Here is a 19,848-nt window from a genome sequence, read left to right as displayed (position 1 = left end):
AGGACAGACCTTGGGGAGCGGGGTGGGGTGTGGACGCGGGGTGGGGATGTGGACACGAGGTGTGGGCGTGCGCAGGACTGTTGACTGGGCACTTGACTCTGCCGGCTCAGCAGTGGGAGGGCTTCCCACAGTGCCCGTCACTGTCCAGCAAGTCCCCCTCCGGCCTCCCACTGGCGCCTCTGCACAGCCCGGACGCGGGTGCTTTGGGCCCCTGAGCGCAGGCAGGAGAAACTTCTGGGCTCCTGGACACCCCGAGCCCCTCGGGTCCCCCTGGCGCCCCACGCAGTCCTGCCTCCCCCACCCTTAATTTCCACGTTTAGGGCCCAAACTTAGTTTGCATGTATCAGCCGCCCTAAATCCATCACCACTCGCGGCGCGGCATGAATAATGCATCACGAGCTGTATTAGTTTTCTGTCTCCATCTTATTTATGACACGGAACGGGTGGGAATTCGCAAAAGTGAAATCCAGGCGCGGGGCTTCCTGGGTAATGGTATGCAAATTGGCGAGAGGACCCACCAGGTTCCCCCAGGGGCCCGGGGCGCAGGGTGGGGGTGTCCGGGACCAGCTGGCGGCAGCCTTGAATTGAGCCCAGGAGGGGTCCTTGACCCCCGAGCCGCACCCCAGCCCTTCTTACTTTTTCTTTTTGTTGTGGTGCTGGGGATGGAACCCAGGGCCTGGGGCATGTGAGGCAGGCGCTCCATCAGCTGAGCCACATCCCCAGCCCCTTATTTTTAACTTTGAGGCAGGGTCTCGCTAAGTTGCTTAGGGCCTCATTAAGTTGCCGAGGCTGGCCTTGAACTTGTGATCCTCCCGCCTCAGCCTCCAAGCTGCTGGGATGCAGGCGTAGACACCCACCTGGCGTGATTACATGTATTTTCTGACGTGTGTCCTTGTCGTTGTCATCTGTTCCTTGCTCAAATTAAAATTAGACAAGGAAAAGGTGAGAAATTGATTTCTGAAAGAGTGTGGGAACTGCCCAGGAGCTCTGCAGAAATAAGTGCAAAAGGAGGGTGAGCCATTTCCAGCAGCAGGAAGGATTGAGGTCAGACACCCAGGTGAAATTCCTGCAGGAAGCCTGTGAGGAGTGGGAGGTGGGTGGGCTCGGAGAGGGTCAGGACGTCATCAGTCATCACACTGGGTGGCCCAGGTGGCCCTCTGCCCGGGCCTGCAGGTTGGGAGGAGCTATCTCCAGCGTCTTCCTCTGGGGCAGGAGGTGGCCCAGGGACAGGGCTCGCCTGGAAGAGCTCAGACCTTTATGTGGCCCCCACTGGAATGTTGGATCCCCTCCTGGGTGGCTCTTTGAGGTGCCAGCCCTCTGTGCCCTGCAGCAGGGAGGGAGGCAGATGCCCAGGGAGCAGAGAGCTGCGGACCTGGCCCCGCTGCCTGAGGTGCGGGCAGGAGCCAGGGCCTGCAGGGAGGGCAGGGAGGCCACGAGGTGGGCCACGCAGTCAAGGCTGGCCGGTGTGTGCTGGCCTCTGGGGCCTGGAGGCTGCACGGGGGGGCCCTGGAGGACCTGGGGCAGGCGCTCTGGTGCCCTGGAAGGCCCCGGCCCCGGCTTGCTGCCCTCGTGCCTCAGTTTACCTGCCGGTGACAACAGGGACGTCGTGACACCCGCCCAGACCTGGGCTGCCCCAGGAACACAGCTCTCAGGGCGAGCGCCCGGGGGAGGAGCAGCCTGAGCGCTGGTCCTGTTCACTGTGGCCAGGGACCTGCTGGGCCCGGGGGACCCAGCACATGGTGCAGCCAGGACCACAGGCTCTGGTCACTCCAAAGCCCTTGCCTGGAGCCACTGGCTCTGCCCTGTCCTGTGCCCTGTGCTCCCTGAGTCTTGTGGATCTGTGGCCTGCCTGTCCCTGCTCCCCGCCCTGGGGGACAGCAGGTTGTCTGTGAACGGGGACAGCATCTTGTTCCTCTGTGTCACCCTGTGGTGGCAGTGGCTGCTGAAACTACCTCCCTCCTTTGCTCTCTGTCCCAGCCACTGTCCCAGGGCCTGCAGGGCGCCAGGAGCGCCTCCCTCAGGGTCCTCCCCCCAATTGTCCCCCCATCTGCCCTGGGCCGGCTCCGCCTCCTGGGGCTCCCAGCTACGCAGGTCACATGTCCAGGGCCTTCCCTGGCCCCTGGGCGGGGCGGCTGCCCTGAAGACCTGGGAGAGGCCGGGCGCCCCCTGGTGGGGGTGGTGAGACAGACCGTGGCCAGCACAGGTCCAGGCTACCGCAGAGCCGGGCCCTGGGTTGGGGGCCTTGCCCACTGGGGAGGAGGGCAGTGGCCCGAGGCTGGCCCCGCTCACTTGTCCAGCTGCAAGGCAGACACCTGCCTCTGCCCAAGGGACCCAGGCACCACCTGCCTGAGGATGCTCAGCTGAGGCTGAGATCTGGCGATCCTTGGGCTCCACGGCCCTGACCCTGCTCAGGCCCCGGCTCTTGAGGCCCGGCCACTGCCCCCCAGGCCGCACCAGCTCTGTTGCCCTGAAGTCCCTCCTCTCGCCACCTGCAGGTGCCACCAGGCACCCCCACCCCTGCCCGTGCGCCCCCCGCAGCCCCCCTCGGCCCCGGGCCTGCTTCCCGCCCTTTGGTTTGGCAGAACCTTACCAGCCCCTGGGACTCCTGCCCGGCCCCCAGCCCCCCGCTCCTCTGGGCCCCGGGTCCCAGCTCCCTCCCCATCCCTCCCCACAGGGGGCATGAGCAGGAGTGAGTCTCCCTGCCAGTGTGTCCCCTGTGACCCGGGGCCTGCTGGGCACAGATGAGGGGGCGGCGAGGAGGCGCTGGGCCTGCAGACGCCCGCTGTGGCCAGGGACCCAGCTGGAGCCTCGTTGTCCCGGACGCCTTCCTGCCTGGATGTAAAACGTCTCTAGAGAAACAGTCTCCCACCCTGTCTCGCGCCCTGCTCTGACACGTCTGTGTCCTCTCTGTGTGTCCGTCTGTCCTCCAGGCTCTCTCTCGCTCTGCTTCCCTCCCCGGGCTGCATGGACCCCTCTCCGGGGTGGATCGGCCCCTGTGCCCTCCGCCGAGTTCCCTGTCTCGTCCTGGTGGACTGTCCTCTGTGCTGGTCTTGCCCTCGGCAGGGGCCACACTGCGCTCCACCCGCTGCTTCAGGCTCTCCCAGCCCCTCTGCCTGGGGAGGGCACCGGGCCAGCAGCAGCTGGGTGGAGCCCTGGTCACCTCTCGAGTTGACTTTGACGGAGTCACTCCTCCCAGAGGCTGCAGCGGCTCCTGCAGTCTTACCCATCATCCTTATTACCCTCATGTCAGCCCTGAGGAGGCTGAGGCAGGAAACCACTCAGTTGAGACCTAACTCTGGCTCTAGGCCATGGCCTTACTGGCCTCTGCTCAGCCCCACTGCTTCCTGCCCAGGTCACACCCCTCTGGGCCTCCAAGTCCTCCTGGCCAAGGCTCAGTGCCCTTCCTTCCTTCCTCTCGGGTTTGCAGGGATTCTGTGGGGCACACAGAGCCACATGGCCCCTTATGGTTCTGCATGGCTGGGCAGGGACAGGGCAGGACACACAGCAGAGGTGGCCAGCGGCCCACCCTCCGCAGATGTCCACGCTGGAGAGGAGACCTGGGCGGGCTCTGCAATCCGGAGAGACAAAAGGAAATGAAATAGAGTTAGTGACAGCGGGGGGCGGGGGGGGCTCCAGATGCCTCCCCCCTGCAGAGGGCAGCAGCAGGGCCACAGCCGGCCTCTCCCTCCAGGGTCGGAGCTGGGCACAGCCTTGCACGCGGCTCTCTGCAGGGCGCCGTAGTGCGACTAGTGTCACCTTGGCTTCTGGGCCCCTCCTGTGTGTGGGGCAGGGGGCAGGGGGCAGGCCCTGAGTGGGGTTAACATTTGGGGGAAAGTGCTTTGCAGACTCTCGAGCTGTTGACAAAATCCAAAAGCCCGTTGATCATTTTTCTTGAAAAATCAACCAGAGACACCAGATTTTGTGCGACCCACCTGCCTGTGGCGTGGGGTAGAGTGTGGGTGTGGGTGTCCCCTCTGGTTCGCTTAAAGGACTGAGGACTTCCTGGAGTTCAGACCCCCCAGTGCACCCCCTGGACAGGCCTGGTGGCGGGGACAAGCTGGTGGCCCTGGGTTCGAATCCAGCCTTGCCCCATTCCCCAGCAGTGTGACTCTGCGATCATCGGGCGGCTGTTTCCTGGGCTGAGAAGCATTGATGAGGATGAGATCGAGAAAGGGGAGGGTCTGTGCTGATGGCTTTGTGAGGGACCAGGGACTGAACTCAGGGCACTGGACCGCTGGGCCATTCTGTATTGTATTAAAGACAGGGTCTCCCTGAGTTGCTCAGCGCCTCACTAAGTGGCTGAGGCTGGCTTTGAACTTGCGATCCTCCTGCCTCAGCCTCCCGAGCTGCTGGAATTACAGGTGTGGGCCACTGCATCTGGCTCCCTGTCCTCTTACTGGCCAAGCGACCCCCACACCCTTTATTCCTTGAAGCTTGAGTCCTTCCCCTGGGTGGCCAGGCCCCTCCCAGGTGGCTGCAGGGATCAGGGAGGCTGTATGGGAAGTCACAGCCAGCGCTTGTCCGGTGACCCCTGGGTGTGTGGCCAGGCAGGGAGTGGTGGCCAGAGCCTCTCCCCTCAGCCCTGGTGGAGCTGAGCTGGAGGTGCCCCGAGGCCTGGGGAGGTCAGGTGGGGCTGCCTGCCGCCCGCCGCTCCTCCACCTCTGAAGCCCAGCCCAGCTTTGGGACGGCCTGGTGCTGGGCAGCACCTGGGTGGGCACGGAAGCCCTGCAGCCCGCTTCCTGGCGGGAGCTCCTGGCGCCGAGGGCGGGGCGTGCTCCGGGCTCCTCGCGGCTCAGCTCTAACGACTCTGAGTGCGGAGCTGCTCACCCTAGGAATTTATGGAACCCGGGCACCAAAGCGTCACCTGGAGGCACATAAATACTGCAGACGGGGCTGGCTGTGTCAGCACTGTTGGAGCAGGTCACTCACCTGGAACCACCCGTGTGGGCCGTGCAGGGGCTGAGGCTGTGGGTGGGCAGGTCGCCCTGCTAGCACCCCCCACCCGGTGGGCACAGGGTTAGGGTCCAGTCCTCCCCGCCCCATAAGACACGCTCCCTTCTGTCCTCAGTCACAGACAGGTGAGGAGGCCAAGCCACTCAGCAGAGAGGGGCGGGCCAGAGCCTGGGGCCCACCTGGACCCCGGTGCCTATAGCTGCCAGCCCCCCTTTTTAAAAAAAATAACTTTGCTTTTTGCCCCACAACTTTTTATTTTGAAAAACTGCAGAAAGTTGAAAGATGAAGACAGTGAACACACATGGATTCTTCATGTAGTTAACGACTGTTCGATTTGCTGTGATTCATACCCCGCCATATTACGGACACACGTCATTTATTTTTTTTTATTTTGAGGCAGGGCCTTTCTAAGTTGCTGGGGCTGGCCTCCAACTTGAGATCCTCCTGCCTCAGCCTCCCAAGTCACTGGAAAGTCAGTGGCAGACGCCCTTCCCTTGGCTGCAGCGTCCTCAGCGCATCTCCTACATGACTGTAGTAGCCTCCTCCCCAGGAGCCTTGCCTCAGGCCCGATGTACCCCAACATTGTCCAGATGCGTAGTTTTCTAAGTCCCCAGAAACCCCCGTGCCCTCCCCATCCGGGCCCAGCCCAGGATCCCACACGTGTTTCTGTCTCTCTTCCTGACTCCCCCCGTCTGGGAGGTCCCCCATCTGGGAGGTCCCCCGTCTGGGAGGTCCCTCTGCTTTCCTCTTATTCATGATTCCGACTTTCTGAGAAGCCCAGGCCAGTGCTGTGGTCCCTCCCTGGAGGTCGCTCCCGGTGGCCCTGGCGACTGGCCAGGCGCTGTGGGGAAGCGGTGACCGTCCTGTGCCCCTGTCACATGCCCGCGCCCTCTTCTCAAGCGGAAGGCGCAGTCTGCGGTCTGCCGGGCCCATGGTGCGGCTTTCCCCGTAGCTGTGACTTCTGGGTCCCCTGCGGGTGGCAGCAGGTCTGTGTGAATGTCCTGCCCTGTGGCCTCCCCCCTGACCCTAGGTGACCTGGAGCCTGCGACCGTCTCCTCTGCCATCCCCGTCACCAGCCTGACGTCACTCTGCCTGTCCCGCAGAGCCCCGCGTGCTGGGGCCCAGCCCTCTCCTCTCTCGGGGGGCGGGTTGCTTGGACTTGGCCCGGGGACGCCCTCCCTCCGGCCCGTCCCTGGACACCTCCCCGTCCTCCCTTGAGGGCTTCCCTCCCCTCTGTGCCTGTGTCCCCTGCAGAGAGGGGCCCAGGGTGCGGGCAGGGCCCTCCCTGTGGGTAGGGTCTCCTCGAGGCCCCCACCCTCCTGGGCCTCCCACCTGGCCAGGGATGGGAACTGGGCCCAGAGGTGCGAAGCGGCCAGCCGAGGGCTGGGGCTGCAGAGCCCGGAGGGCAGCGCGTGGCTGCCCAGGAGGAGAGCGGGCCTGGCCACCAGCTCCTGAGCTCCTCCCCAAGCCAGCACCTTGTTTGCCAACCAAAATGGCTGCGAGGCTCACCTGCCCGGGCCCAGAGGGCGGCCTGAGCAGGGCCTGGCTGCCCCGCCTCACCTGGGCGATTCTGCACATTCTCTGTTCCACCTGCTCCCTGCCCTGCACCCAGGAGGCCCAGGTTCCAGGCCCAGGTGGGACTGCGGCTCGATGGGGGCCTGGGGCAGGCCCGGCTGGAGGGGCCACTTCCCCGCCTCCCCCGCTCTGGCCGCAGGTTCTCACAGGCCTCTGCCAAGCCCCTGGGGCCTGGAGGCCACTTGTTAGGGCTCTGGAGAAATGAGCCTGGACCTGCTGGGCTTCGCTTTAATTAGATGGTGGCAGCGGGCGGTGGGCGGGGCCAGCTGCAGACTCGGTCAGAGGCCCAGCCTCTCGCCTTCAGCCTTCGGCCTTTCCCCAGGCAGGGACCGCTCCTGGGCCCGCAGAGACTGGCCGTGCCCACACCTCCCGTGGGTGTGTGTGTGTCGTGGTGTGCGTGTGTCCTGGGTGTGCGTGTGTCATTGTGTGCATGTGTCGTGAGTGTGCGTGTGTCGTGAGTGTGCGTGTGTCATGGTGTCCTGGGTGTGCGTGTGTCGTGGGTGTGCGTGTGTCCTGGTGTGTGTGTGTCCTGGTGTGCGTGTGTCCTGGTGTGCATGTGTCGTGGGTGTGCGAGTGTTGTGTGCGTGTGTCATGGGTGTGTATGTGTCATGGTGTGCGTGTGTCATGAGTGTGCGTGTGTCATGGTGTCCTGGATGTACATGTGTCATGTGCGTGTGTCATGGGTGTGCATGTGTCGTGGGTGTGCGTATGTCATGGGTGTGCATGTGTCGTGGTGTGCGTATGTCCTGGTGTGCGTGTGTTCTGGGTGGGTGTGTGTCATGGTGTGCATGTGTCATGGGTGTGTGTGTGTCCTGGTGTGCGTGTGTCATGGTGTCCTGGGTGTGCGAATGTTGTGTGTGTGTGTCATGGTGTGCGTGTGTCGTGGGTGTGCGTGTGTCCTGGGTGTACGTGTGTCGTGGTGTGCGTGTGTCCTGGGTGTGCATGTGTCGTGGTGTGCGTATGTCCTGGTGTGCGAGTGTTCTGGGTGGGTGTGTGTCATGGTGTGCGTGTGTCATGGGTGTGTGTGTGTCATAGTGTCCTGGGTGTGCAAATGTGTGTGTGTCATGGTGTGCGTGTGTCGTGGGTGTGCGTGTGTCCTGGGTGTACGTGTGTCGTGGTGTGCGTGTGTCCTGGGTGTGAGTGTGTCATGGTGTGCGTATGTCCTGGTGTGTGTGTGTTCTGGGTGGGTGTGTGTCATGGTGTGCGTGTGTCCTGGGTGTGCATGTGTCCTGGGTGTACGTGTGTCACGGTGTGCGTGTGTCACGGTGTGCGTGTGTCCTGGTGTACGTGTGTCCTGGGTGTACGTGTGTCGTGGTGCGCGTGTGTCATGGTGTATGTGTGTCGTGGTGTGCGTGTGTCATGGTGTGCGTGTTTCCTGGGTGTACGTGTGTCCTGGGTGTGCGAGTGTTGTGTGTGTGTCATGGTGTGCCTGTGTCGTAGGTGTGCATGTGTCCTGGGTGTGCGTGTGTCCTGGGTGTACGTGTGTCATGGTGTGCGTGTGACATGGTGTACGTGTGTCGTGGTGTGCATGTGTCATGGTGTGTGTGTGTCATGGTGTCCTGGGTGTGCGAGTGTTGTGTGTGTGTCCTGGTGTGCGTGTGTCCTGGTGTGCGTGTGTCATGGTGTGCGTGTGTCCTGGGTGTACGTGTGTCATGGTGTGCGTGTGTCCTGGGTGTACGTGTGTCATGGTGTGCGTGTGTCCTGGGTGTACGTGTGTCATGGTGTGCGTGTGTCATGGTGTACGTGTGTCGTGGTGTGCATGTGTCATGGTGTGCATGTGTCCTGGGTGTGCGTGTGTCCTGGGTGTGCGTATGTCGTGGTGTGCATGTGTCTTGGGTGTGCGGGGAGGGCCTTGCAGCTCCTGGGAAGAGTGTGGACAAAGCTGTGTCCCCTGCCTGCCGCTGCCCAGCCAGCCGTCCACCTGCCACTGGCAGAGATGCCCAGGGCGCCCCCGGCCTCGGAGATGGTGCCTAGGCTGAGGCCAGGGGTGTCCCCTTGGGCCTCCTCAGGAACAGAGAGCCACCATAAGGAGCAGGCTCTTCTCCACAGAGGACCGAGACCGCCACTGGGGTCCTGTGACCCTGCTGTGCTGCGGGGACCGGAGGAGGCCTGAGGAGGCTCGGGGTCCCCTAGAGGTCAGGGAGCCTCCTGCCCCTGGACCTCCACTGGTGTCCCAGAGCCTGAGCCCACCCAGGCCCGCGGGAGACCCCGTCCTCATGCCTGGGCCCCTGCCCAGCCGCGAGCTGTTGGGGGCACTGGGATTCTGCTCTCGTGGCCACAGGATGGACCCCGCCTCCAGCGTCGCCCAGCCCAGCTGTCAGCGGCCAGCTCGGGAAGGCGGTCTTGCTGGACACCTTACCGTGTTGCCCTCTGGGTTCCTCAAGGGGACCCCACCGCCCCACCCTCCAGCCCCGTTGGTGGTCTGAGTCAGAACGGAGCCAGGGCTCTCGGGGGCTCTCCAGGCCAGGGGAGCCGAGTGCTGCGTTCACGCAGGGCCGTCCAGGCCAGGCCAGGAGCTCGGCCCCTCCCTGCACAGGTGTCACCAGCTCGGCCCCTGCAGGAAGTACCTAATCAATTCCTCACCATGGACCCCTGGGAAGCCTGCCTTTCCCACCTGGTCTTGCCACCATGACCCCCACTCTGAGCCTCCCGTTCTCCTTCCTGCCTCAGGGCCTTTGCATCTCCCGTGCCTTCTACCCAGAATGCTCTTCTCCCAGTCACGCCAGGGCTCCTTCGTGTTCTTCACTTAGACCTGCGCTGAGCCCACCCAGGGGCATAGCAAAAATGCAGGAGCATCTGCTGAAGGAACGAGACCTTACGAGGCACCCAGGTCCCCCTTACAAATGGGGAAACCGAGGCACAGTTGGTGATGCCATTGAGGAAATGGGGTTGAATCGCAGATTCCAAATTAAAGTTGCTTCCGGTCGTCCCGCTGCCTGAGCAGTCTCTTATGGAAACATGGGACCTCAGAAGCCTGGACGGGGGGGCCGCGGGCGCTGCCCTGGGCACAGCCTGTGGGTCTGATGCTCCTCTTTGCTCCCGCCCACGTGGGTCAGCTTCCTGCGTCCGTCGCACAGCGTCTGGGAACTTGATGGGCCTTGGCAGCTCCAGGAGACCGAGTCACGGCTGTCCCCGGGGTGGGCATGCGGGCTGTCCCTGGCTTGGTGCGTGTGGTCATCTAGCCTGAGGGACAGTCGGGTGTCCGTCATTCACTCGTTCTTCCTGACTTACTCTTAGTGGTGGGTGGACACAGCTCCCTTATTTTACTTTACGTGGTGCTGAGGGTCGAGCCAGGCCTCACGTGGGCCAGGCGAGCGCTCCACCCGAGCCCCAGCCCGACCCGTCATTCACTCTGTGACCGGCTTCTGCCGCGGGTGGGCCTGTCACGCAGGGGGTGCTGGCGTCCGCCCGCGACCCCGGAGTCCCGGGTGGAGTGATGTGGAGCCACACAAGGCACCCAGGTGCCCAGCTAGATGCCGGAGACCCGGGCGGAAGGAAGCCAAGGAAGCGGCCAGCATGGCTGGGATGTTTCCTGGGACAGGCGCGTCCCCCAGATGCAGAGGTAGACAGTTGGCGTGAGCGTGTGGACAGGTCGTCCCGGAGGCAGAGGCCCGGAGACGGTGGGTGCTGAAAGTCACCAGGGCCTCCGAGGAGGCCGAGTTAGGACCTGGTCTCCCTCCTGCAGTGGTGGGCAGCCTGACCCTGTGTATCTTCTTTTTTGTTAAAAAGAAAGAAAAAGGTTTTGTTTTTTTAAGGTCAAAATTACACACATGCCCGAACGGGAAAAAATCCAACGGTGTGGAATGGTTTGTCCCCAGGGGCCTGTCCCCCAGCCTGAGGACACACCTGTTGACCCCTGCAGTGAGGACCAGAGAGGAGCCCCCACGTGAGCCCCCAGGGTCCTCTCCCCTGGCGGGAGCCCAGGGGCCGTCCTGGTGGTGGCCTGGGGTCACGTGGGAGTCTCTGCACCTCGGGGACAGGCAGACACGCGCAGTGGCCCTCAGGTTCCTTCCTGCCCAGCCTGACACCCTCCCGCTCCCCGCAGCAAAGCTTTGAGGCGCACCAGGACCCCGTGGTGAGCGTGACGCACATGGTGAAGGCCGGCAGCGGGGTCTGGATGGCCTTCTCCTCCGGCTCCTCCATCCGCCTCTTCCACACGGAGACCCTGGAGCATCTGCAGGAGATCAGCATCGCCACCAGGACCACCTTCCTCCTGCCAGGTGACCTCGCGCAGCCGGGGCTGGGCACTGGCGTTCACGCGGCCCTCGAGGCAGGGAGCCCCTGTCACCAACCCTCACGTGAGCCTTGGGAACTGGGCTCCAGGAGGCAGAAGGCCGCGGGGCGGGGCTGGGCACCAGACCTGTCCTTCCCTCGCCCTCTTGCTGCCCAGGAGGTGGGCGCTAGGGAAACGGACACGCTGGGACAGGACCAGGACGTCTACCCCTGCCCGCCCTGACCCAGGCCCGCTTCTGCCTCCATCCCCTGCAGGGGAGGAAGGCCAGGGAGGAGGCCAGCCAGGCCTCTGTCCCTCCAGAAAGATGGCAGCCCCTGTGGCTGGAGCTTCCTCCTTTGAAGCTGAGACGGGAGCAGGTGGGGGATCGAGGCTGGAGCACCTACAGCCAGCGCCTTCCCAGCCCCTCCGCCATCTGCTGCCCACGCGCCTGGGAAGCCATCTGCCCCCAGCCTGCGCTCACCCCCAGAGGGCTTCAGAGCCACCCAGGGGCAGACGGAGCCCCTTACCTTGGTCCAGCGGACACCTGGCTGGTCTGGGAGGACACAGGGCCTCCCGCCTGTCCACCCACCCAGGCAGGGCTGGGTCCACCACAGGGAGAGAGGAAGGGCCCTGGGTCCAGGAGGACTGGGCGTGTCACTAGAACCTGGTGGCAGGTCTGACCTTCCAGAGCAGGATGCTGGCTGAGGGCAGCCACACGAGGCACACTTTGGGGGCCTGGGGCCTCCGGTCCCTCAGAGGCCTGGCCCCTGACTCCAGGCGCTTGCGAGAACCTGGCCGGGTGCAGAGGCCAAGCAGGGCCTGCGTCTCTCTTCCCCCTCCCCCCCTCCTGTATTTCATGGAGTCGGGACCAGTTTCATCCATTTCAACTACAATAACAATTTCTCTGCATCACAAAAATATTCCCACGTTTATGCTGATAGCTAAATTATTTTAAGATAATGGAACAGGGAAGGAATGAACAGCCTTTGAGAATCTCTGGACTCTATCTTGTGGGGCTGGAGGGGGGTCAGAGGGCGAGCCCCTGCAGGGCAGAGGTGGTGTCTGCGGGGACCCCTGCCGTGGGGAACGCTGTCCTGTCTGATGGGCCGACGTCACCGTGGGCTCCCCGTCTCCGCGGGTGCCTGGGTTGTTCTTGCAGCCACCTGTGCAGGAGGAGGGCTGGGGACAATGGCGTGACTGCCCACGGCACGCTGCCCACGAGGCCGCAGCCAGGAGGCCGTGGTCCCTCATGACTCTGCCGTGAGCCCACGAGCAGCCGCGGCCCCTCCCTCTTCCTGGCCTCGGTTTCCTTATCTGGACCGTGAAGGGCAGCCTGGGGTCAGAGCTTGGCCAGTCCTGGGGGTCGCCCAGAGGCTGGCGTCCCACCGCCGTCACCTTCGGGCCCTGAGCAGAGCCCTCCCCACCTCAGGGTCCACCCCTCGGGGCAGGTGTAAGCGTGAACTGAGATGGCACAGGGACAGCGCCCTGCGTGAGTCAGGTCTCAGTCCTCCCCTCCTCCTCCTCACAGTGTCCCCTCCCCATCCGTCAGCCAGGCTCCTGTGGGGCGCCCTCTGTCGGTGTCCTCCCAGGTGCACCAGCTTGGCGCTCACCTCCTGGGGAGGGGCCCTGGGGTCTGGGTGGAGCCCGAGCTCCCTGGGGTGGGCTTCCCACAGGAGCCTGGGCGGGGGCCCTGCCAGGCCGGGACCCCCAGGACTCCTGAGAGCGTGAGGCCTGGAGGGACAGGGTGGCCGCAGACCTGCGCAGTGCCGCGCACAGGGACCACAGAGCAGGGCTCTCCACTTCTTTATCAGAGATGTCCTAAGCAGGCTTTTAAGCGCCGTCCTCCCCACACCGCCAAATGAAATAATTGCATAATTAGTAATAAATTTGTCCCTCCTCTAAGTGTGGGTTTTTTAGGGCGTGTTAAAAATTTATCCCGCTTCCTTCCCGACCCTTCCTGCCACTCGAAGGCCCAGCTGGTATTAATGCGTTTTTTAACCTAAACTCCCTCCTCCTCCTAACCAGACAGGTCGTTAATAAAATGTTCTCCGAGAGCCGGAGCTTTTTAAAGTTGTGCTCTCCAGATAGACGCGGGCCGAGGACCGCTGCAGTGAGTCTCCTGATAAAATATTTATCCCCCATTAGGACCTTTCCTCGGCGGCTGTTTGTGAAGTGTCCCGCTCTTTCCCGAGGAGGGGGAGGCCCGGGGAGGCCCGGGAGGAAGTCGTTTCTCAATCCCGGCCCTCGGCCTCCTGATCTCCTTCTCTCCATTGGTCGGTTTCTGCCCAGGGGGGCGAGAGGACGTGGGGGCACCGGGACGCGTCTCCTGGTCTCAGGTCCCCAAGGACCTAGAAGGGGCAGTGAGGACGTCACCACGCTCCCCTCCTGGCCTGGCCACTTTTTGTGTGGGTTTAGGGTTCTGATGGAGCTGATCTGCAGACGTCAGGATCGAGGTCCTTTTAGAAACCACAGCCACCGTCTCAGCAGCTTCCAAGTATTGATCCCGGGTGACGGGCTCAGAGCTGTGCGCAGCTGTGTGTGAAATATAGGTGTACGTCACTTTCTAAGAACCGTAAAACTGAGCAAGGTAGTCTGGAATGCTCACCGATCAAGGAGAGGTACTGACCTGTGTAAATTCACATGGCGAGAAGGGGACGTTGACGTCATGTCCTTTTCTACTCTTCTGTGTTCAGCATCTGTCCATCCCCCATCTCATCCCATCCCCCCTTCCACCCACCATCCACCCTTCCACCATCCACCTTCCACCCAGCCATCACCTACCCATCCATCCACTCACCCCTACACACCCACCCACCCACCCAGCCATCTCATCCACCCACCCACCCACCAGCCAGCCATCTCATCCACCCACCCACCCACCAGCCAGCCATCTCATCCACCCACCCACCCACCACCCAGCCATCTCATCCACCCACCCACCCACCAGCCAGCCAGCCCTCTGCCCACCCACCCACCAGCCAGCCAGCCCTCTGCCCACTCACCTATCCACCCAGCCATCTCATCCACCCACCCACCCACCACCCAGCCAGCCCTCTGCCCACTCACCTATCCACCCAGCCATCTCATCCACCCACCCAGATCCTTTCTGGGTGTCCACCATGAGTCAAGGTCCTGGCCCAGCAGCTAGGGAACCAACCCTGAGGACAGAGCTAAGCCACTGTCCTTGTGAAGCTTATTTTGGGGACAATACCTAAACAAAGAGCAGAATGGGGTAATTAACAGCCTTGACTGTCACCCACAGAGAGATGGATGGTGGGGACAGGAGCTGGCCCTGGGCCTCGGGCTGGTCCACCGCTGCCTGTGGCTGCCCTTCCCGAACCAGAGCAGGGCTGGGAGGTTGCCCGCGTCAAGTCCCAAGCTCTTCTGGGCTGTTCTTCAGCTGGTTTGTGCCTGCACCTCGGGCCAGCTCCATGGCTGTGGCCTTGATTTTGCCCTCTGCCTGCTGATAGCGCCACGTGCTGATGAGCATCCCAGGCCCACGGTTGACACAGCTCTCCTACCCCTCTTCTTCCTCTCCCCCTCCCCTCTTCCTCCACCCCTTCCCCCTCTTCCCCCTCCCCTCCTCTTCCCCCTCCCCTCCTCTTCCCCCTCCCCTCCTCTTCCCCCTCCCCTCCTCTTCCCCCTCCCCCTCCTCTTCCCCCTCCCCCTCCTCTTCCTCCCCTCTCCTCCTCCTCTTCTCCCTCCTCCTCTTCCCCTCCTCTCCCTCCTCCTCTTCCCCCTCCTCCCCCTCTCCCTCCTCCTTTTCCTCTTCCCCCTCCTCCCCCTCCTCCTCCCCCTCCTCCTCCTCTCCCTTCTCCTCCTCCTCTTCCCCCTCCTCCCCTCTCCCTCCTCCTTTTCCTCTTCCCCCTCCTCCCCCTCCTCCTCCTCTCCCTTCTCCTCCTCCTCCTTCCTCTTCCCCTTCCTCCCCCCCTCCTCCTCCACTTCCCCCTCCTCCCCTTCCTCCCCCCCCTCCTCTTCCCCCTCCTCCCCCTCCTCCCCTCCCCCTCCTCCCCTCCCCCTCCTCCTTTTTTTGTGATGCTGGGGTGGGGCCCAGGGCCCTGCTGCCAGGCAAGAGCTCCACCACAGATGGCGCTCTGGACTTTAGGCTCTTAACCCGCCGCTCCGTCCCGGTCTAGAGCGCACCACGCACCAGCTTGAGGTGCTAAGCCTGGGCGTCATCCTTGACCCTTCCCTGTCCCTTTCCCTGCTCCAACCTGCCAGCAGGTCTGTGTTCTTCAGAACCCATCCCCACGTGCTGCCGTCTCCCCTCACTGCCCGCAGCTGCAGGGCCCTCGCAGGTCTCCTTGCCCCTCCACCTCTGCTCTCCATGACTGCCGCGAGAGCATCCCCTGAGGTCCCGCCACGTCACTTCCCTGCTTAGACCCAGTGGCTCCTCACTGCAGTTGGAGTGAAGGGCCACGACTCTTGCCCTAACCATCCACCCTTCTGGGCAGCCCTCCTGCCATCTTGAGTGTGTCCCATCCCCAGCTGCCTCGGCTCCTCTGCTGCACCGACAGGCTAAGCTCATCCTGTCGCAGGGCCTTTGCACACACCATCTCCCCAGACAGCTTGGCTCTTAGTGCTGCTGCATCCCCCTTGTTATGAGCTCCCAGCCCCACACAGGCCCCCAGGCTTCCAAGAAGCAGGGTGAGTCCCTGCGCCCACTCTGCCCTTTGCCATGTTTGACCCTCTGCCCAGCACGTTCTTCATTTCTGTTTTCACTTCCCATCTCCCCTCTCTAGGACTGCGGCAACCCGTGCAGTCGCCATGATTAACTTAAAGTCAGGAATTCCTTCCCTCAGTCCCACTAGCCACAGGTCCAGTTTCAGTAGCCACATGAGGCTCATGGCCGCTGATGGGGACAGCATGGTAGAGAACGTCCCATCACCACAGAAGGTTCTAGAGTGTTTGCTCAGGGTCAGGACCTTCTTGCGGTTCCAGCTATGCCGTTAGCATACAGCAGGCACCTGGGGTGCTCCTGGGTGCTGAGCAAGTGGATGGGTGACATGTAGGCTGTACTGTGCTGTGTGTGTCCCCACTGGTGACCATCCTGTCTGGGTAAGGGGGCCACACCGCTTTCCGCTGGGACTTGGCTCAGCAGGAAATGCGTGAACCACCTGTGGAGTTGAGGCCATCTGCCCAGGAGCATAGGGACACAGCCCTAGGCCGCTCTTCTCCATGCACCCTGTGGCCGGGGGGGCTCTTTGAACCTCAGTGTCCTCATCTGGAAAGGGGGTAACGTGCACGTCGGCACACGTCCAGCTGTCCAGGCCGCGGCCCATCAGAGCAGGTGTGTGCTGCGGAGACTCCTAGTGTTTCTCCAAGTGTGTCTGTGTCACCTTGTCACTGGCCTCCTGGTGACACTGTAGCCCAGGTTCCAGGACACTGTCTGAAGCCACGTGCTCGCACACTTTGGCACCATTGTCACCGGGATCTGTGGCACAGATTTGGATTTCCTTTGAGGGGAGCGCACACCTCTTTTGGGCAGGAGAAAGCCTTTGGAAAGGGCCGTCCATCCCATCTGTCCCTGAGCCCACAGCCACACCTGCACGTCTCAGCCCCTCCACGTGGCCCCTGCCCGTGTCCTCCCCTTCCGTGCTCCCCCCTTCTGTGCTCCCCCTTGTGCCCATCCCCACGGACTGGAATTGTCACAGTGAAGTCGGCAGACGGCACCTAGCCTGTCGTCGCTGAGTGACAGGCACCGGGCTGTTTGTGTCCCTGAACTGGTAGGACCCCGTCCGTCCCCTCTCCTGGTTGAGGAGACAATGGCACAGAGAGGCCTGGGACTGACCCAGGTCACACAGCTAGGAAGTGGCAGAGCCAGGGCTGGACCCCAGCACCCAGCTCCAGGGCCCCGCTGCTGGCCGAGTGTGCAGCCCACCTGGGCTTCCCCCCTGAAGGGGCCGGGGGCCCTGCCCTTGCGCTCTTGCCGCAGTGGAAAGAGCACAGAGGGCACGGCCAAGAGAGGCCTGGCCGCCAACACCCTGGTTCTTCCCGGGCAGTGAGGTGGCTCTGTACTGCTGGGCCAGGGCCTGCTGGTGCTCCGTGCCCCCTGAAGAACGCCTGCTGCATGGGCGGATCGGCAGCCCGAGCTGAAAGCAGCTTCAGGGGCACTTCCCGGCCCGGCCCCGCCCCTTGGTCCTGCTGGTGCCAACATCTGTGTCACTCTGGCGGGTTAGAAACCTGCCCTGCCTGGTCTGCCCTGGCTGCCCAGCCTTGCCTGCTGGCTGTCACCCGCACTGGCTGTCCAGGGCTGACCCCGTGTAGCAGGTGGCACGACCGTGCATCAGGTGCTCCCCTGGGCCAGGGGCCGTGCCTGAGGGGCTGCCCCACTTCACACAGGAGGAATCGAGGCTCAGCGGAGGCCCCGATCCCCAGCCCAGCACTGTCCCGCTTCTCCCTGGCTCAGAGGAGCCTTCGCCCTGTGGGGCCTGGGGCCGCTGCTGCCCCACGGAGGCGCCGCTCACCTGGCCCCTCTCTGCAGGTCAGAAGCACTTGTGTGTCACCAGCCTCCTGATCTGCCAGGGTCTGCTCTGGGTGGGCACCGACCAGGGTGTCATCGTCCTGCTGCCTGTGCCCCGGCTGGAAGGCATCCCCAAGATCACAGGTGAGGTCCCCGGGCAGGCCTGGCGGTGGGCAGCGGGCGGCGGGGGAGGGGAACGGTGTCCAGCTGCTCCCTCCCCCTTCTGCGTGGGGTGGCTTCTGGCCTCCAGCCAGCGGGACGGAGCCACCACCGCCTCTTGTCTTCTTTCTGTCTCGGTGTGTGAATCTGGCAAATGGGCCCAGTAGTGGCCAGATGCTCTGAGGGGCGCAGGCCCCCAGGGAGGAAGAGAAGCCAGCCCTGGGCGTGGACCAGCCTCTGCTGAAGCCCCTCTCCAGGCTCCTAGATGCCTGTCTTCACAGTTCCGGCTCAGAGGGTGTTTGGTTAGTGGGAGGGAGGTTACGGAAGGCCAGGGCAGGGCCAGGGCAGGGCCAGGGGTGAGTGGGGCTGGGGGCCTGCCCCAGAGAGCAGAGATGGTCCAGGCGATAGGTCCGGTGATGAAGGGAGCTCCAGGGACTGAGGGGCACGGAGACGGGCCGGCAGCTCCCTGTGGTCCAGGAGGGAATCGCTGTAGGGCCTTGGACTGGGACCAGGAAGAGCTGCAGAGGGCAGGCGGGAAGCGTCCTGGGCAGGGTCCAGGGTTTGGGCAGAGACCAGGAGCTGAGAGAATTCTCAGGGAACTTCACACCGAGTTTCCCCAGGGCACCTGAGGTCACTCTCATGCTGCAGGCCCCCAAAACAGCCCCCGACCCAGGACCCTCGGGGAGGGGCCAACACAGATTGCAGTTACCCCCCAAACCACCACCCACCCAGAAGATTCTCCTGGAGAGGGGTGCCTCCTTCATGTCTGGGCCTCCGGCCCCCTCCTGTGCCCCATTTCCCACAGGGAAAGGCATGGTCTCCCTCAACGGTCACTGCGGACCTGTGGCCTTCCTGGCCGTGGCGACTAGCATCTTGGCTCCCGACATCCTGCGCAGCGACCAGGAGGAGGCCGAGGGCCCGCGGGCCGAGGAGGACAAGCCCGACGGGCAGGCACCGGAACCGGCGCCCTCCTCCGACAGCCATGTGGGCCGGGAGCTGACCCGCAAGAAAGGCGTCCTCCTGCAGTACCGCCTGCGCTCCACGGCCCACCTGCCCGGGCCCCTGCTCTCCGTGCGCGAGCCCGCGCCCACGGACGGCTCTGCCCTGGAGCACAGCGAGGAGGACGGCTCCATCTATGAGATGGCCGACGACCCCGACGTCTGGGTGCGCAGCCGGCCCTGCGCCCGGGACGCGCACCGCAAGGAGATCTGCTCGGTGGCCATCATCTCGGGCGGGCAGGGCTACCGCAACTTTGGCAGCAGCGCGGGCGGCGGGAGGCCGGCCCCGTGCGGGGAGACGGACAGCACCCTCCTCATCTGGCAGGTGCCCTTGACGCTATAGTGCTGCGCATCCGAGGGCACGGCCACCGCGGGCCTCTGCAGCCCGGGACCCAGGGACCTCAGGGGCTGTGCCACGGCTGGATCCGCCAGCACTGCTTCGGAGGAGCAGAAGGTCCCCCGAGGTCCAGAGAGAGCGTGGGAGGGGTCCCGGGGCTGGGAGGGAGGACGTGCCTGGAGGAAACGCCTTTTTAAAAGCGAGAAGCAAGACCTCGAGGCTGCCTGGAAAGACCAGCGCGGCGCGGCCCCCGGGCGGGGAGCGCACGGTCGGGGAGCGCGCGGCGGGCGCGCGCCCTATAAATAGGTACATATGCTGTATATTCTGTGTAAATGCGTCTGTACATAGCGGCCGAGGTGCTGGAATAAAGCAGGCGCTCGGCGGCCCGCGGACTGTAGTGTCCTTCTTGAGATGCGTGGGGCGGAGCAGAGGGGCAGCGGGGCTGGGGAGCGGGCCACCCTGCTCTTGGTGGGAAGGACAGAGGCCCCGCCAGGAACTGGCCAGAGCCGCCCTCTGTCGCCGCCAGACTCGCATGTGGCCGGTTAATTTCCAGATTGGTTGGAGCTGCACCCGGTGAGCAGCCCAGCGCCTCTGTCACCGCAGCCACGTGGCAAGAGCGTGGGAAGCGCCCCGCGGGGTAAGACAAATGGCTCAGGTCTGCTGTCCTCATTGTCACAGAAAGCTCTCTCTGCTGGGGGGCCCTTGGGAGGTGCTTTTGTGACCATGTTTTGGAGGAAGCCGGGAACCCCCGGTTCTGGAACAGCCTGAGGCCGGTAGTCTCCGTGGCTTTGGTGGCTTTGGTGGGACCGGGAGGAAGGGAAGCCCCAGCCCCTGAGCTGCCGGCTGCCAGTGCAGGTGGGTCTGGGGCCTGGGGTCCGGGCAGCAGGAGCAGAGCCCAGGCTGGGGCGGGCCTGCCAGGCGGGCTCCTTCCCTCCTCCGGGTCGCCCATCCTTGGGCTTCCAGAGCTGCCTGTAGGGGAGACCCAGAGCCAAAGCCACTGCCCCCAAGGCATCGAATCCCTCCATCCTTCCACCCGTCCACCTCTGTCGTCTGTCTGTCCACCCACCCATCTGTCCTCTCCTCCACGTTGAGTGGCAGCGTCACCAGGATGCTGAGAAGTGACGCAGAACTTAGCAGAGCAGGAGGCAGA

The 19,848-nt window shown here is 63.7% G+C and overlaps 1 protein-coding gene across 6 annotated transcripts in view; it reads left to right on the top strand.

Moving 5' to 3' along the window:
* Arhgef10l (Rho guanine nucleotide exchange factor 10 like) overlaps positions 1 to 19,061 on the top strand; it is a 111,539-nt gene extending 92,478 nt beyond the window's left edge. For 5 of the 6 annotated variants that reach the window (XM_076861172.2, XM_076861170.2, XM_076861171.2 and 2 more), the window contains 3 exons: positions 10,574 to 10,748; positions 17,226 to 17,348; positions 18,169 to 19,060. In XM_076861172.2, coding sequence (XP_076717287.2) covers positions 10,574 to 10,748; positions 17,226 to 17,348; positions 18,169 to 18,704 — 834 coding nt within the window. In that variant the 3' untranslated portion in view covers positions 18,705 to 19,060. Of the gene's footprint in view, positions 1 to 10,573; positions 10,749 to 17,225; positions 17,349 to 18,168 lie in introns of all 6 variants that reach the window. The other variant, XM_076861175.2, reaches the window with a different exon arrangement.
* The last annotated feature ends 787 nt before the right edge of the window (positions 19,062 to 19,848 follow it).

This window comes from Callospermophilus lateralis, chromosome 7 (genome assembly GCF_048772815.1).
Source record: "Callospermophilus lateralis isolate mCalLat2 chromosome 7, mCalLat2.hap1, whole genome shotgun sequence".
Lineage (NCBI taxonomy): Eukaryota > Metazoa > Chordata > Mammalia > Rodentia > Sciuridae > Callospermophilus > Callospermophilus lateralis.
The sequence above is the reverse complement of the archived record's forward strand: the minus strand, read 5'-3'. Positions and strand labels throughout refer to the sequence as shown.